The 16,181-nt window shown below is 45.2% G+C and overlaps 2 protein-coding genes across 2 annotated transcripts; one reads left to right on the forward strand and one right to left on the reverse strand.

The window, feature by feature from the left end:
- Nucleotides 1-800: 800 nt before the first annotated feature.
- Nucleotides 801-5,132, reverse strand: ATP5F1A (ATP synthase F1 subunit alpha). The gene is made up of 8 exons (XM_041469745.1): nt 4,982-5,132; nt 3,692-3,838; nt 3,448-3,614; nt 3,170-3,318; nt 2,096-2,247; nt 1,700-1,966; nt 1,562-1,662; nt 801-893 (listed from the first exon to the last, which is right to left on the reverse strand). Exons 1-8 carry the CDS (start codon nt 5,039-5,041, stop codon nt 812-814), a joined length of 1,125 nt encoding a protein of 374 aa, XP_041325679.1. The 5' UTR covers nt 5,042-5,132; the 3' UTR covers nt 801-811.
- A 260-nt stretch (nt 5,133-5,392) lies between these two features.
- On the forward strand, nt 5,393-16,181 carry HAUS1 (HAUS augmin like complex subunit 1). The gene is made up of 10 exons (XM_041469759.1): nt 5,393-5,421; nt 5,723-5,792; nt 8,029-8,203; nt 9,191-9,326; nt 10,698-10,832; nt 11,789-11,912; nt 12,480-12,545; nt 13,761-13,832; nt 14,941-14,988; nt 15,937-16,181. Exons 1-10 carry the CDS (start codon nt 5,393-5,395, stop codon nt 15,994-15,996), a joined length of 915 nt encoding a protein of 304 aa, XP_041325693.1. The 3' UTR covers nt 15,997-16,181.

A 16,181-nucleotide genomic window follows, 5' to 3' on the forward strand; every position in this document is an offset into this window, starting at 1 on the left:
AGTGTGTGTTTAATTTTGCCCAGTACTGAGAGCCCACTCTCTCAAAGCACTCAGGCCCTGAACAAGAGCAGCTTGTTAGCCTGAACCACATAAGAATATTCCCAGCTGCCAGTAACTCCACAGGTTTGGACTGGGAGGCAGGACACGGCTGTACAGGAAGTTAACTGGGGACAGCCCACGCATCAAGAGCAGTCCTGCCCCAGCCTGAACCCCCCTGCCCTGGGCTGATCCCCAGTGTGGGCAGCAGGGCAGGGGGGAATTCTGCCCCTGTGCCCTGGGCTCAGGTGAGAGACAGCTACACCTGCAGCAGTCCCGAGCCACAAAGACCAGTATTCCAAAGGCCAGGCACCAGGATGGGTCAGACAGCAATTGCAAGAAATGCTCTGTCAGTGTCGGACAGTTAAGAGATTCCTGTGACCTCCAGCTGCACTGCCCTTGTGCAGGATAAGCTGCCTGGCACAAAAGATGAACACTGAGAAGGTGCCTCAGCTCTGTCACTCTCCTGTTTCATGTAAGGGGAGTTTTCCCACTCAACCATTAAGGACACGCCTGATTTCCAGAGTTCCTCTAGCAGGGCTGTGTCCAGGGGAGTTCAGATCTGTGGTTCTACAGGCGCAAGAGTGAGCCAGAAGTACAGACAAAAAGCAATCACTCAGAACACAGTATTTTTTACATTCAGAACAGAGCCTTTTTACATGGGAACCTTTATTCTCACCGAGATCTGTACATTCAAGTCGCACATGCTTTCGTCTTTGACGGAGCTGGAACACTGGATCACAACAGCCTGGTCTGTTAGAACAGTTTTAAGAGTTTATGCCTCAAAAGTAGACAGGAATTTTGTGACTATTTCCTTCAACTTTGCTTCTGTCTGGTCAGAGATCTTCCCTTCAGTCCTGTGGGAAGAGTTCAGTTAAATTCTGACACAGCAAATCAAAACAGGGACAACACCAAGACAAACATAGAAGCTTTACAACAAACCTTCCCATTTCTAACAAATTCAGTAGAAAAATGAACGCATTTTTTTGGTGCATGAAGCCATCCCACTCATAGAATATCCCTTCTCCTGAAAGGGCCAGTCCTGTTTAATAACTGAAGTTTGTTCACAAATTCTTTCAGAACAGCCATATGTACTGCCACAAGGCCCAACCTACAGAGCTGGCCCCAGAGACAGAAAGCGTATTATTTTCTTCATGACAAAAAATGGCAGGACCAGTTGCCAGGACAGGACTATGGAAATACTCAATCTCCAACAGTTCACTCAGCAGCACTTAACCCACAGCACTCCAACAGCTCAAAGCTGTCCAGAATATGGGAACTGAATCAATCAAGGAACAGGTTAAAAGAGACACATTGCAAGGAAGTTTACTTCAAGCATCAGCTGCTTTTCCTAACAGCTGAAGCTGAGGACAGTAGATGGTAGGAAGGCTGATTTAACCCCCAGTTTTGATACAGCCAGCTGAATGCCTGATGTTCTGGCATACAATAAACTAACAGTTCAGTGACCATTATCTGCATGCCAGACATGAGTACCCTTGGGATAAAACAAGGTAAACCACCATACCTGATTGTGGAGAGCAGGTCCTGGTGCTGGCTCAGTACATGAGCTAGGAAAGCACTCTCAAACTTTGTAATCTTGCTGGCAGGATAGAATTGTATCATTATCTTGTTCAGAAGCCTGGAGGCCTTCTCAGAGACCAGCCACTAAGTTCCACAGAGATGCTGGGCTGTGAGGAAGCCCTACCTGTCCATCGGTGATGGAGATGACATTGGTTGGAATGTAAGCAGACACGTCCCCAGCCTGAGTCTCGATGACAGGCAAGGCGGTCAGAGAGCCACCCCCGAAGGAGTCGTTCATTTTGGCTGCCCTCTCCAGCAGCCGAGAGTGCAGGTAGAACACATCACCCGGGTAGGCCTCACGGCCTGGGGGGCGGCGCAGCAGCAGAGACATCTGACGGTAGGCAACGGCCTGTGTGGAGCAAAGACAGCTTCAGAGCTCTGCACCCCACTTAACATTTTACATTTCTAAACCTGAGGTGTTCTTACAGCTACAAACACCAATGCCACACCACAAGGCCTAAAACCAAAGTTTCCTGACCTGTTTGGACAAGTCATCATAGATGATCAGTGCGTGCTTCCCGTTGTCTCTGAAGTATTCCCCCATGGAGCAGCCTGAATAGGGAGCCAGATACTGCAGGGGTGCTGCATCGGATGCTGTGGCAGACACCACAATAGTGTACTTCATGGCATCTGGAAAGGATTGGAGACACCTCGTGAGTGCGTTATGTCATTATGCCCAAAATCAGCAAACACAACAAGCACATGAAGGACCAGAGCTGAAGCACGTCCAGGCAACATCACTATGCTGCTACAGGAAAGCCCAGCACACCAGCTGAACACATCTGCTAGCAAAACTGAATGAGGAAGTCTCCCAGGGCAGCTTTGCAGCAGCTAACATCTAACATTTACTAACTTCTTTCCCATTTAAAACAAAGCTTAAGATGAAGACAAGTTGTTCTTCTAAAAAAACTCACACTGAAAGCCCATGGTTTCCTGGCTGCTCTAAGACAGAACAACCCTCTGCGACAATCTTAAACAAATTACTGTCCTTAATACGTGGGTTCTTCCATGACAGCTGCCAGGTCAGGCATGAGGTCAAAGTGCCTGAAGTCCTGCAAGTTCTGATGTGGAGCTTTGGTCACAGAAATCACTGACTCTGACAAGATGCTATTATTTAATGCCTTGTGTTTGGGCAGTTAAAGCTCTTCACATTTCCAGATGCCATTCACACTGACTGGCACATGGAACACATGGGACAAATGCCAAGTCAATGACAACTTGAAGGCCACAGCTTGTCACCAGGCCTGCCTGAGTGCCAAGATGAAGCTTTCAACTCTGCTGAAAAAAAAACCTAAAACCACAGGGTGACTTTTCCAGAAGCAAGTCAGCAGTTTGGGGGCCTCAAAATAGTCCTCCTAATTGTGATACAGCAAAAATGAGGGTTTTCCCCCCGGACAGGTATAGATTTCTTCTTCATAAAATTAAGTAATTCACTCCTGTAATAGGAATTCTGTCTACGCTTGCAGTCAGGAGACAATTCTGCCTACACAGCATTACAATGAGAACAGGATGTCAATAGGTGCCAGGCTCAATCGTCTCCCAGAATCCATACCTGCATCAGTGAGCCTCTTTACCAGCTGAGCAACAGTGGATCTCTTCTGGCCAATTGCAACATAGATACAGTACAGCTTCTTCTTCTCATCTGTGCCATCGTTGAATCGTTTCTGGTTGATTATTGTGTCAATTGCAATTGAAGTTTTCCTGTGTAACACAGAGGCTGGTAAGTTAAGCTGCCCATAGTTCTCCCAGCCCTTACCCAACCCTGTGTCCAGCCTGGCTGTACCTGAATCTCTGTTTAAGAAACATTTTAGGCTTGAGTATTTAACTTACCCAGTCTGCCTGTCACCAATGATCAGCTCACGCTGGCCACGACCAATGGGCACCAAGCTGTCCACAGCCTTAATCCCAGTCTGCATGGGCTCACGCACAGAGATCCTGGGAATGATCCCAGGGGCCTTCAAGCCAACTCTCCTACGTGTCTTAGATGCAATAGCACCCTAAAAGAGAGAAAAAACTGCTGAGGTCTGTGTCACACAGACACAAGCAGAGGTACTTAGCACCCAGCAAGACTTACCTTCCCATCAATTGGATTGCCCAGGGCATCCACAACACGACCCAGCAGCTCCTCCCCCACTGGAACATCCACAATGGCACCAGTCCGCTTCACAACATCCCCCTCCTTGATCAGTCTGTCGTTACCAGCAAGGGTGTTTCTGGAAACCTAAAATAAATCATTGTTTTAGTAAAATTTATTTAATAATGCAAAAAAAAACGCCCAAAAAACCAAGACTGAGCGATCAACACATCTTTGATCTTGACCTGCTTACGTCCATCTCAGCTTTGAGCTAAGCTCCACAGCACCACATGCACAGCTATGGAACCAAGTCCAGGACAACTAAGAAAGGACAAATAATGAAGGAGATTGCTCCAAATCCCTTGCTGCATTTTTCTGCAGTGCGCTGATGTCACCGTCAATCGCTGCAGCAGCTCCCAGAGAGAAACCATTTGTAATTTCTGTGCCGAACATGAGAACCTTGGGGCACAAAGAAATCACTGCACCATTTAGAGCTCTGCACAGAGAGAAGGTTGTGTCTTCTAGCACAAATCTAACTGCAGTGAATTTGGTATTGTTAAAACACATAAGAAAAAAAACCCCACAAAGCACTATAACAAAAATACCTCAGAATCACAATTACTTTGGAAAAGAGCTCTGAGGTCACTGAATCCAACCTATGACCAAACACCACCTTGCCAACTAGAACACGGCACTAAGTGCATTATATCCTTAAACACCTCTAAGCGTGGTAACTCCACCACCCCCCCGGGCAGCCCCTTGCAATGTCATATCACCCTTCCTGTAAAGATATTCTTCTCATGGCCAGCTTTGGACACTACGGAACAAAAATAATATAACGTGATAATGAATGCATTATAAGATCACGCTTCTGCACTTTAAGCAAGGTGCAAAACACACTGTAGCACCATGCAGCAACGGTGATGCCATTTAATATCGTGCACCCCAAGCAGGCCTCTCCCGCGTTCATATGGAAGCACTGGCAGGAGTGTTTCCCCACGGTTCTTCTCACCCTCCGTCTCCTCACAAACAGGGGATAAACCCCCCCTCCCCCTCACACCCACAACCTTGACCTTGCCCTGGCAGCTTTAAACAACTACGCCGAGCCCGGGCAAGGACACCCCGTTCCTCAGCGGGGTCTGTCCCACAGCGCTGACAGTACACCCCGTGCTTCCCTCCCCACACTCCGATGTCACCCCCTCACCCCCTCAATGTCACCGCGGCCCCCAAGATGGCGGCGGCGCCGCGTCCCCCCGGCCCCGCCGACTCCGGGGCGGGCATGGCGCTCACCAGGCCGGCCTGCCGCGGCAGGGAGCGGGCGAGGGCGGCGGCCACGCGGGCGGAGAGCATCGCGGCGGCGGCGGGTCCCGGGGGAGGCTGAGGCTGGCGGACGCTGAAGACAGCCGGCCGCGCGCTCTGCACACAAAATGGCGGCGGCGCCTCACGCCCCTTTTGGCGCCGAGGCCGCGCCCAGGGGGCGGGGAGCGCGAGGGAACTGCTTCCCGTGCCCCCGATTTGGATATGTGTGTGTGTGTCTGTCTGTCTGTCTGCACACGAATATCTAGCATATGTAATAAAAATAATACATGTAATTAAAAAAAAAAAATTAAATGAGCCTTTAAGAAAAAAGCCCGCTGCGGGAGGTGTCCTTGAACTGGCCCTGAGCGGGCGGAAGGGGCGGGGAGTGAGGGACGACCGGAGATGGGACGCGGGCAGGAATACGGACAAGGGCAGGGACACGGGCAGGAATAGGGACACGGGCAGGAATAGGGACAAGGGCAGGGACACGGGAAGGAATATGGACAAGGGCAGGGACACGGGAAGGAATAGGGACAAGGGTAGGGACACGGGCAGGAATAGGGACACGGGCAGGAATAGGGACAAGGGCAGGGACACGGGAAGGAATAGGCACAGGAACTGAGACAGGGACAAGGGCCGGGGACGTGGGTAGTAACAAGGGCAGGAGCACGGAAAGGGACAGGGACAAGGGCACGGAAGAGAACGGGGATAAGGACAGGGGCAGAGACGCAGACAGGGACAGAAGCGTTACCCCGCGGGCTCGTTCCCCGGTGTGCAGCACCATTTCACACACCGAGGCGAGGTATTTCTGTCTCTTTTCCTAGTTAGCACAAAGCAGGTAGTTGGGTGTCTAGGTTCTCCATCATCAAAACGTTACTCTGTTTCTACACTTCAACATCAAAAGGTGTCAGCATTCATTGCTTACAAGTTATGTAACTTCTCTGTTAGTTAGTACCATTCTGTTAGCTACCACTTCAATTAATTACCACACAGACCTTTCTTTGCTAGTTAAATCTTGCTTTTCATGTTAGAGAAATGGAACTCTTTTCATTTGGTGGTAAATGAAATGCTGGCCACAATCTCCCACTGCCAGAATTACTCTTCTCCCAGGTACTGACTCCTCAGTCCGGCTGACTTCAATCCTCATGGCTCTCATCCAAACAGCCATTCCTCTTGGAATCATCTTGAATTCTTTAAAAAAGCCAAGCACGCAATGCTCACAATATGCAGCTGCTTAATCATAGCTGTCCTGCTACAGCTACTGATTAAATCTTGAGGGGTGCAAATCTGGTGGGGCTCAGTATCACGTGTAGGAAAAGGGATGGGGCAGTGACAATGTTGTCTGCAAAAATTTGATTCCTTCCCTGTTGTGCAATGGGCCAATAATTAGACACATGAGAGAGACATTGATTATTTATTGCAGGGTTGTGCAAGACTGGGTGCTCAGTGGCATTCCAGAACAATCAAAATGCTTCACAATTTACAGATTTTAGCATACAAAGGAACTAGTGTTCACTGGCTATGTGTTACATAGTTGTGTTATTAATTAGTATTGGTTAATGATTCTACTGTTTCTCATGCCCAGTCTTTCTCTTCTTTTGGGTCGGTGGGTTTCTTGGGTCAGTTGTCGCAGATTGCCCCACCAGAATTACTGTTTACCCAGTCAGAGCTGATTTCACTGGGTTTACTTTATTATTGGGACTTCAAGCAGATATCCTTGTGGACTGTAAACTCTGCATTCTCTGTGCCCACCATCAGTGGCACATCCTTCCTTCCCAAGCTTTGTTAACCTCCCCCTAGGTCTGAGATCATTGAAGCATATCAAGCTTGACAAGGCAATTCCACCAACTAGTAATTTGTTTTCTCTAACACATGGACATTTCTCAGAGCTTGCTTGTCAGCTGCTGTTTCATGGATTAAATCTGGTTGCCCTGAGTATAGAAGCCCAGAAGATAAGAGGTTGCGTGCCTCAAACACCAATAGCTGGGTACTATAGAGCCAACCACGGACTGTTGGTAACAAGAATCGAGGTTTGCTGGTAAAAACACAGCTGTGAGGAAGAACAGGATGTGGCTGGAGAAAGGGCCATTCAGAGACAGGGCAGCATTTTTCTGGGACAAACATCCCACTTATTCTAGTTCCTGGAGAAAAACACAGCACAGCAATGAAGCCAAGAAGCAGTCTAGGACTGTACAGGGAATCAAGACCACCAGAGACACTTGAAGCCCTCCAACTAATTTTCAGAAAGGTCTAGAAGAATGAACTGCAGCTGATAAAATTGCATAGCAAGTAGGAAAGTAACCTCCAGGGCAGGGAAAGTCATCTATAAAAGGTGCCCCCACCAAGACCTTATGTGCAGGCACCCCAGGACCCTACACACTTGTAGCTATGATATTTTATTAAAAATCCTTTCCTAGGATTTTTCCCCTCCTGAGGAGCTGGGAGCCTCAGGAAAGAAAGTGATGATCCTGGAGGGCTTTTCCAGCTCAAATGATTCTATGATTCCACGATCACAGCCCTACGTGAGAGCACTGTTTTGATCTCTTATTTCTGACCTTGTTACCAATGGTACGACTGTTTTGCAGGGCTTGTGCAGGCACATTGTGGGGACTCTTTCCCGCTCTCCTGCAGAGAGACTGTTCCCAGTGATGGCTTGGGCACTTTTATCCCACGTTTTAACACAGTGTTCACCATTTTGTCAAACACCCATTTAACATCTCTTGGGTCGTTACTGTGTCTGTAGCCAACAGGTCACGTGAAAAATGTAAAATTTTATCACCTGGAGGTCATTACATGCAGGTGTCCAAAGATATGAGTGAGATAAAAAAGGATATAATATAGTCTTCTAGACCACAGAAGGTGTTTAAAGAAGAGGGAAAGGAATTTTTCTCCCCTTTTTCCACCCACGCCTCCTGGACTGATGTAGGAGTTGCTCTTCAGGAATGCAGAGTTTGCAGTGGTTTACATTCTTCCTGTCTATCAGCTATTTTCTGTCATTTCACATGATTGCTTGCTCTTTTGTTTCCCTTCTCTGGCAGGTTGCTTTGTGGCTAAAGAAATTATATAACGGTGTGCCTATTCCAGTATATGAGGTGAATGAAAGGACAGTGGATATTTTGCATGAAGTTATGAAGTGCAATGAAGTGAGGGAAAAGGATGTTATGTTGCTGATAGAGGACATGAAGGATAGGGCAAGCAAGTATGAAGCAGAAGGTGAGTTTGAAGCTCCGTTTCTCAGTTCCACCTGAGTCAGGCTGTTCTGAGTGATCTTGAAGATTGTATTTGTTGAAAACTTTGGAATATATATAAATATATGTAATTGAAATAGACTCAGCTTTTTTTTGATGCAGTTTTTACTACAATTTACAGTGACATAAGATTGTTCAAGGACAATTTTTTAAGCCATCTTGAGCAGGCCATAAATGTGGACGAACAGGTTAATTGCTAAAACCTCCTAGTCTGCTGGGCTGGATAGCACAGCATGGAAATATTGCCTGGATAGAGAGGGAAGTATCCCTGCAGCTATTCAAGAGTCTGAGATGGTGCTAACCTGCTGTTAAGGAAAGCCCTGGAGGAGCCTGAAACAACTTTGAGATGATTAAGTTGTGCTGAAGCTGCCTAGAGTGACTATTTTTTAATTTGTTAGAGTTTTTTTGAGCAAGTGAGTGGTTTAGGAGACCATAGTATGTTTTCAACACACATGATAAAAGACTGTCACTTCACAGGCTTTTCACATGAAGGAATTTCACTTTTCTGTGCAACGGCTGGCATAGTACACATGAAGATGTTTTTGTAAGAAAACATGTTTGGTTTTTGTTCCTTCAAGTGCCTTGCCAAACAAAAAATGATAGAGATAGACTTCCTGAGTCTGCCATGAGCAAGGCTCAGGCTGAGCTTTGTGGGGAGGTGACCTGCATGTGCTCATTGCTGTAGCATGAGGGTGAGCTCTTGTTTGTCTGATGTCAGGGAGGGAGTGGAGCAGTGCTTTCTCCCTTTATGCACTGAATTTGTTCGACAAATGGAGATGTGGCAGCAGGTTTGGCATGTTTAAGCCTTTTTTAAAAGCGTCTTTTTTCCCCCAACCACAGGCAGGTAGCCAAGTTCCCACTGTGGGATTGGGTTCTAACTTTAAAGAGCTCAACAAAAGAGCAGTAATATTAAAAAAAAAAATCACTTCTTTGGGTTGTATATATTTTCCAGCTGACTACTGGCACAATATTCTTCGACAAACCCTGGGTTTTTTTGAAAGCAGTCTGTCCGAAGAGGCCACCAACGACCTCTTTGACCTGGTAGGAAGTGCAATAGAACTCGAAGTGGAGAACACATCTCTTACCAGGTATTTCTTCACACTCTTCATTCGTGGTGAGGGTCTATGCTGCTTTCCTCTGTTTTTTCACATCAGCAGCTTCAAACTTGGCACTAGGAATCTTGTTTGTCAGGCTTATTTTTCACCCCTTGGTCAGCTTTGGAGTGCATGGGAACTGAGCACAAAATGCTAGCTCTAGGTTATCCCAGCACAAGAAGGCTCTGAAGCCTGAGAAGGGCCTGGGATGGAGTTAAGTCTCTCCTTTTTCTCATGCTTTTGCAGTCAGTGGCTGCAAGCTTCTGCCAGTTGGACTGTTGTGCCAGGTATCCCAGGCTACAGCAGTGTTCACACGGCTTAGGCAAAGACTGGGGAACTGTGACTGGTCTTCCAGCCTCAGCTCCTCATCCTTGTCTGTCTCATCTGGCCTCAGTTCATGCAAGGAGATGTGGAATTCACATTCTCTAAACAGAGAGACATAATTCTCTCTCACAGGTTTTTTCCTGGAGAAGCACGGAGAGAAGAAGAGAAAACAATTCTTATCTCTCTTCTCTCCTCCTGTTGTTTTTGCACAAGTGGAATGTGTTAGGAAGAGTGTTTATCTGAAGTGATTTTTCAGTTGTATTCTGCTGTTTTGATTCCTTGGCCAGTTGGGTCAAAGCTGTGTCCTGGCTGTCTCAGACAGCCACGAGTTTTTCTTTAGTATAGTATGTCTTTAATATAGTGTAGTAAAATGTAATATAATATAGTTTTAATAAAGCAATTGTTCAGCCTTCTGAATCAATGGAGTCAGATGCCTATTATTAGCAACGTGGGGGGCACCCTGTTTCTATGATAAGGAGATTCCCTCTGCCATGGAGAAATGGCATCTGTTAGTCTGGTCTCCTTGGGCTGCTCTCTTTAGCACAGCTTTGGCCTGTGGCACTGCAGCACTTGCAGCAAAGAAGGGGCGCAGTCTGCCTTGGAATGCAATTTTTATGTGATATTTAGGATCTTGGCTCTTGCATCTCTCTTCCTGGGCTGGAGGGGGAGGAGCTTTGGGCCACTTGGGAAGAGGAAGATACTCAGATACTGCTGGGCACATCTTGTGACCATGCATTTTAAGGTCTGAATACAGTTTCTCTCAAAGGCAGTGAGGCAAGCCAGGAGTGGAGCACGTGGTGGTTTTATTCACCAGAGTGCCAGTTGTTGTTCACTTACTCAGGGTTGTTTTCCCTTCCATGTAGAAATCTGTGTTAGTTATAGAAGGCACATTCCCTTAGCGTCTTATTTAAATTTACTCCTGCCATAACATTAAGAGGAAACTAAGTCATTTGTTTGAAGTGTGGAAAAAAGAATAACAACAACTTTTGACTTTCAGAAAAGCTGACTCCTAAGCATTCCCACTGATTCTCTCTTCACCAGCTTCTACAGTGCCTTAAATGACATGACCTCGGAACTGTATAAAACAAAATCAAAAAACGATGAAATGGAATGGAAATTAAAGATCCTCACGAAAAAACTAACTTCAGCACTGATGGTGGAAAAGCATTTAGAGAAGTGAGTAATGGATGAGGAAGAGGGAAAGATTAAAGTAATACTGGTGATTTCTGTCTTGGGCAATGTTGGTTGTGGTAGCTAACAAGGATAACTGAATTTTTAGGGGTTTGGCACATCTCCAATTCAAAGTATTTGGAAGTATCTATCAAAACCTGTGTGTTATGGATACTTTCAGTAGTCCAAAGAGATCTGGGAAAGCATCAAACCAATTATTTTAAAGCAAAAGAGATCAAGCTGTTTTTAGGTACAAGTTTCCATCTTCTTCCAGTTGCTTTTGTCTGAGGCTGAAGACAAATCTGATTTTCTTAGCACATTTAGCATGGCCTCTGTAGTCAGACTAAGGGAGGGAAAACAGAAACCATTCTCAGGTAAGACGCTCCCTTAACCAGTGTGTAGAGGACGTAATAATCGTAATAACTCTAAAAAAAATCGGTGTCAAGTCCTTTCCCTGGAGGATGTAATCTGAAGTGCTTTGCCAAGCACAGCGTGATCAACCCCAGCCTTGAGTAGGGGTTGGCCCAGATGCTCTCCACAGCTCCCTTCCAGTCTAATTACTTGTGGAGTGGGGTTTTCTTTTTTGTCTTTTAAAGTGGTAATTGGGCCTGTAAAAGAGATTCCCATGCGCTTTCTGCAGGTTTGCCTCCTCTTGATCTGAGGTTTAGCTCATGTAACAGGTCTCTGAGTGAGTTAGGGAATTATGCACAAGACTATTATCCTTTGCTTTTAGGTATATGGCTTTCTTCTTTGCCTCTATTTTCTCTGGTCTGTGGGGTTCTGGAGGTAACAGCTGTATATGTTTTCATTGGAAAATCTCAAGGGAAGTAGGGGGCTTCCTCAATTTTCTTCCTTCTTGTGTTGTATTGCAAGGTTTAGCTTGAGCATAGATAAGTAAAAGTATTTGTATACTGATGCATGTTTGAATGTAACAGTTTTTTCTTTTTGTGTTATTTTTTAAGGGATGTTGAAAAACTGAAGACATCTCAGAAAGCAGAACAGGCCAAAGATGAGATTCACTCCAAGACCTTGAAGTTCCTGCAAGATAAATCTAAGGATCTGAGGATAAGGATCAGGGGTGCTGAGGTAGGTTGAAGGAATTTTCTCATATGACACTGTAATGGGATGACACAGCAGTGTTTGGTTGAGCCCAAATTTGTAGCTACAGAGACATTCCATAAGCTTCCTAAACTCCAGTACTGGGGACTCTTGAGCTGACAGGACAACATGTGAATATAGTTCAGTTGTCCCTGTTTATGTCTCCTCAGTGCATCCTGTGATCAGTACAGCACAGTGCTGCCTCCTTGTTCCCTGAAAAACTCTTGACAGGTTACTTTATGGCTAAAGTAAAGCCATACCTGATTCCTTGACAAACACGAGATGGAAAATGTTGTATTGCAATTGACATTTTCCTGAGCAGCCTTTCTTTAGCTTTGCCATGTGCCCTTCTCCCACTGCTTTTCTGGAAAGACTTACTATTCTTACTACAAATTTTAGCAGCGTTTTGTACACCAGCTATAGCTGTGGCTCCAAATAGCACACATTTCTGCTGTGGACAACCTGTGTTCTTCTCTGCCTGTTCAGATATAAACAGAAGGAAATGGCGAAATCTTTCTCCTTCTTGTTACATTTTGTGCTCTCTCCTGTTTGCAGGGTGAGCTTATTGCCAGGGGGTTGAACAAATCCCTGACACATGAGGCACTCATGAAATCATCTGAGGTAAGTTTTTGCATACAAGAGGGATGTTGCTACAGTGGGACAGGCCAGGCTTGCTTGTTGGGTGCTTTCAGGAATTGTAGTTTGCTCTTTGGTTGCCTGAACAAATCTTAATGGCCAAAGGAAGCACAAATAAAGGTCCTGTAGGTTGTGTCCTGTGAACTGGGCTCTTTTGGCTGGGCTTGTCTCTCCTAGAGGCGTCTGCTGGAGAATTTCGACAGAATAAATTCCCTGCCACTGAAAACAGATCTGCCTCCCTTATTTCTGGTCCATGTTATAAACAGAGTGGATATTCTGTGGGATATATCTATCCCATTACATGGCTACCTGTGTATTGCAGTTTCTTGACAGAATGACCAATGTGATTCTTGCTGCTTTGTGTGAAGTAAATATCTTCCAAACACTTAAAAAAAATGGGGATAAGGTAAAATGAAACCCAAACTCAGAATCACTGTGGTCTATATTTTTTTTTGTTGTTGTGTCTTTAAACATAACATTTTTCAGCTTTATTGTAAGCCTAGTGGAACATCTTAAAGAAAAAGCACATTTCTTGAGTTAGCAACTACAGGTTTTATAGCTTTGTCCTGTGCACTCAACATATCTTCATATTTTTTGCTGTTATTGTAGTGGGAACTCAGTCTTTCTCCTTATTATTTTTGCTATCTTTTCTTTTATGTTTTCGAGTGGAGCAGTGAAAATAGGTTTCCTGGTTTCTCTGTTGTGCTTTTCACCTGCCAGCACTGGGTGGCAGTGCTCACATTGCCCAGTGTTAAACCAGGGTACTGACCAGAGCTAATTTTTGTTGGAATTTTGCACCCAAAAAGCCACAGGCAAATTCTCTTGGCTTGTCATCTTCTAGAGCCCAAGCTTAAGGTACGGTTTGACTCCTTGACATTTATAGAACTGCTTTGCCAAGACATCAGTAAAACAGGCAGCACAAATAACTACCTTTTTTATTTCAATTTGATTATTTCAAAAGTGTTCAGCTCTGTGGAAGGTACTCCGTTTGCAGCCCCAAAAAAAAGTTACTTTGCCTTTAGAAGGATAAGGGAGAGTCTTTTTGCTGCTGCGTGCGCAAAACTTTGGTTTTCCATGTGTTTTATAAAGGGTGAAGCCTCTCAAATTCTGAAATGTAGGTAACTGTGGATCTGTCTCACTCGTTTCCATCAATTCTACAAATAATTCTCTAGAATATGATCTGCCTTTCTCTCTCTGCAGAAAGTGGCTGCACTGCGTAAAGAAATAGAGCCGTTGAAGAGAGAAGTGGCGTCCTATCTTGATTTACCTCCTGTAATTATTTATTCCACTGTTATGTTGTATTTGCCATCAGGTTAACTTTAGTGGACTTCAGAACGTAAGGGATAACACAGTAATGTTGTGATGCCTTTGGTGGACAGGTAGACGTCCTACAGATCTGTTAATGATGCAAACCAAAGACTTGATCTCTGTTTATTAATCAAAGCTAAGAAATTAAGTTTCCTTGTCAGCCAAACTTTATTCTAACAGAGTAGACAGATTTTCTGGGTAAATTAGTATTCAGGTGAATTAGCTAGGAATTGGACAAAGAAATATTGAAGAAAAGGAATCCCCTAATATAACCAGCTTTTTGAGATTTACCAGTATTTTAGCTGTAACTGTTGTCAGGCTGTCAATATGGTGGACACAGCACGTGTTGCAGAGTTTGGAGCTCTGAACAGGATTTTAAGGATCCCGAAGAAATAGCCAAATGTAGGTTTTGTCCCCTAAACTGGCTGCTCTGTCATTTTCTTTGATTTCTCTTGGGACTGCTGGGTACTCAGCTCTATGAAAATGCAAGTGTCTCTTCTCCATCATACGAGCACTGATGTCTTACTCCTAGAGGGGAAAAAAAACCAAAAAAACAAAAGCTGTGGCTAGAAAGGTGGATTACTGCTAGGTCTAATCCATCTTCCTCCAAGAGGCAGCTTCTTCCTTCCTTGAAGTGGAACAGGACATTCAAATGGGATTAGGTTCTCCAGTTCCCTCCTCCAGCTTTGCTGTCAGTGGAGACAAGGGAGAGCCCCTGGTGCAGGCAGGAGGAGGGGAGGGAGGTTTATCCTTGCAAACTTACTGTGCTTTGGAAAATTCTTGCACAAATATTGTTGAAATCAAGTCCCTTGATTATTAGGTTTGGAAAATTGTTTAAGATGAAGGGGTTTTTTTAGACTTTAGGCCATACCAGACTTCTGAAAAATACATGATTGACCAATCCAAACTAATGCTAGACTTTTAATGGCAATACCTTCTGCATGTGAAGTGCAGTACACAAAACTTAATTAATTGTCCATTAATTCACCTGAGGTTCATCATTAGTTTCAAAGGTGAAGGGACTCTTGTTTCTTGATGAAATGCTGATTTTTGTTCCATTTTCTCCCATTAGAGCATTCGTCTGGCGCGAGTGAAGGTTGAAGAAGCGAGAAGAGAACTTGTAAGGGTTTTTTTATCTTTCCAGGAGCTACATGTATTAATTGATTACAGATCTACCCACCTTAGACTGTAGTCTTAATGTTCTCATAGGGAGATTTGGTGAGGCAGAAGTTGTAGATGCTGATCAGGGGAGCTGGTGGAGTGATGTCTGAGCTGCAAAGGCAGTTGGGCACAGTGATATCAGTGCAGATTAGGTAGCTATATCCCCATTAATTTTGCCTATTGGAATGTTTATTCACTCAGTTAGGTCTCAGAAGCTTCCTTGCTCCTCCTGAACTCTCAGAGAGCTCCAGGCTTATTTTAGTCAACATCAGCTTTGTAGACTGCAATGGGGACCTTCCCCTGTAAAACAGAGTGCCCATTTCCTCCATGCTTGTGTAATCTGCAGGTGTGGCTGTTGAGCCAAACACCATAAAGCTGTTTGGGAAGTTCATATGTAGCTTTCCTGACTGAGCTGAGCTACGTTTGAGCGCCATAAAACATGTTTTTGTTCCTTTGAGCTACTGCCAGCTTGCTCGTAAAGCACGAGTGGTAAGCCTTAAACCTGTGATCAAAAATCACATCTAGGTAAGAGCATTTTTTACATTTTCAGGTGAGACTGCCTGGGTTCGTACACCACTTGTTTTTGATTCAGGGGTACAAGCTCCCCTTACCAGCCTGAGGCTGTTCTGAGGTCAGAATGCTTGCCTCTGGGGAGGACCAGTGAGCTGGGACGTGTCCAAAATCACATTGGGGCACAGAGTAAAGACAGCTGAGCTTGTCCCGCCCTCTGTTTGGAGGTTTCCCTATGGCCCTTTGCAGTGACGAGTCCCTCCAGCTCAACACCAGGGTTCATCCATCACTGCTGACAACCTCCCAGGGTTTGATCATTGCAGGTGTGTTTGTTTGCCAGCAGTCTGTGGAAGCTGTCTCGTGGTCCCTGATTCCTCCTGGTTTTCTTTCCCGGTAGAAAGCCTTGGATGAAGAGCTCACAAGGGAGATCGAGGCTCTGCCTTTCGAGCTGATATAGCCCAGCAAACCCCAGCTCACCTGAAGGGGCCTACATGGAACATGATTTTCCTTCTGTTGCCTACTTACTTGCACTAGCAATGCACTTCAGAATTCTTACCTGTACCTTAGCAGCTTCCTGCTGTGCTCTTCTCTCTGTTGGCCTTGTGTTTGTAAACTTCACCTGTTTTTCATTAAATAACATCC

Source organism: Pyrgilauda ruficollis, unplaced genomic scaffold (genome assembly GCF_017590135.1).
Source record: "Pyrgilauda ruficollis isolate IOZ18807 unplaced genomic scaffold, ASM1759013v1 scaffold104, whole genome shotgun sequence".
NCBI classification, from domain to species: domain Eukaryota; kingdom Metazoa; phylum Chordata; class Aves; order Passeriformes; family Passeridae; genus Pyrgilauda; species Pyrgilauda ruficollis.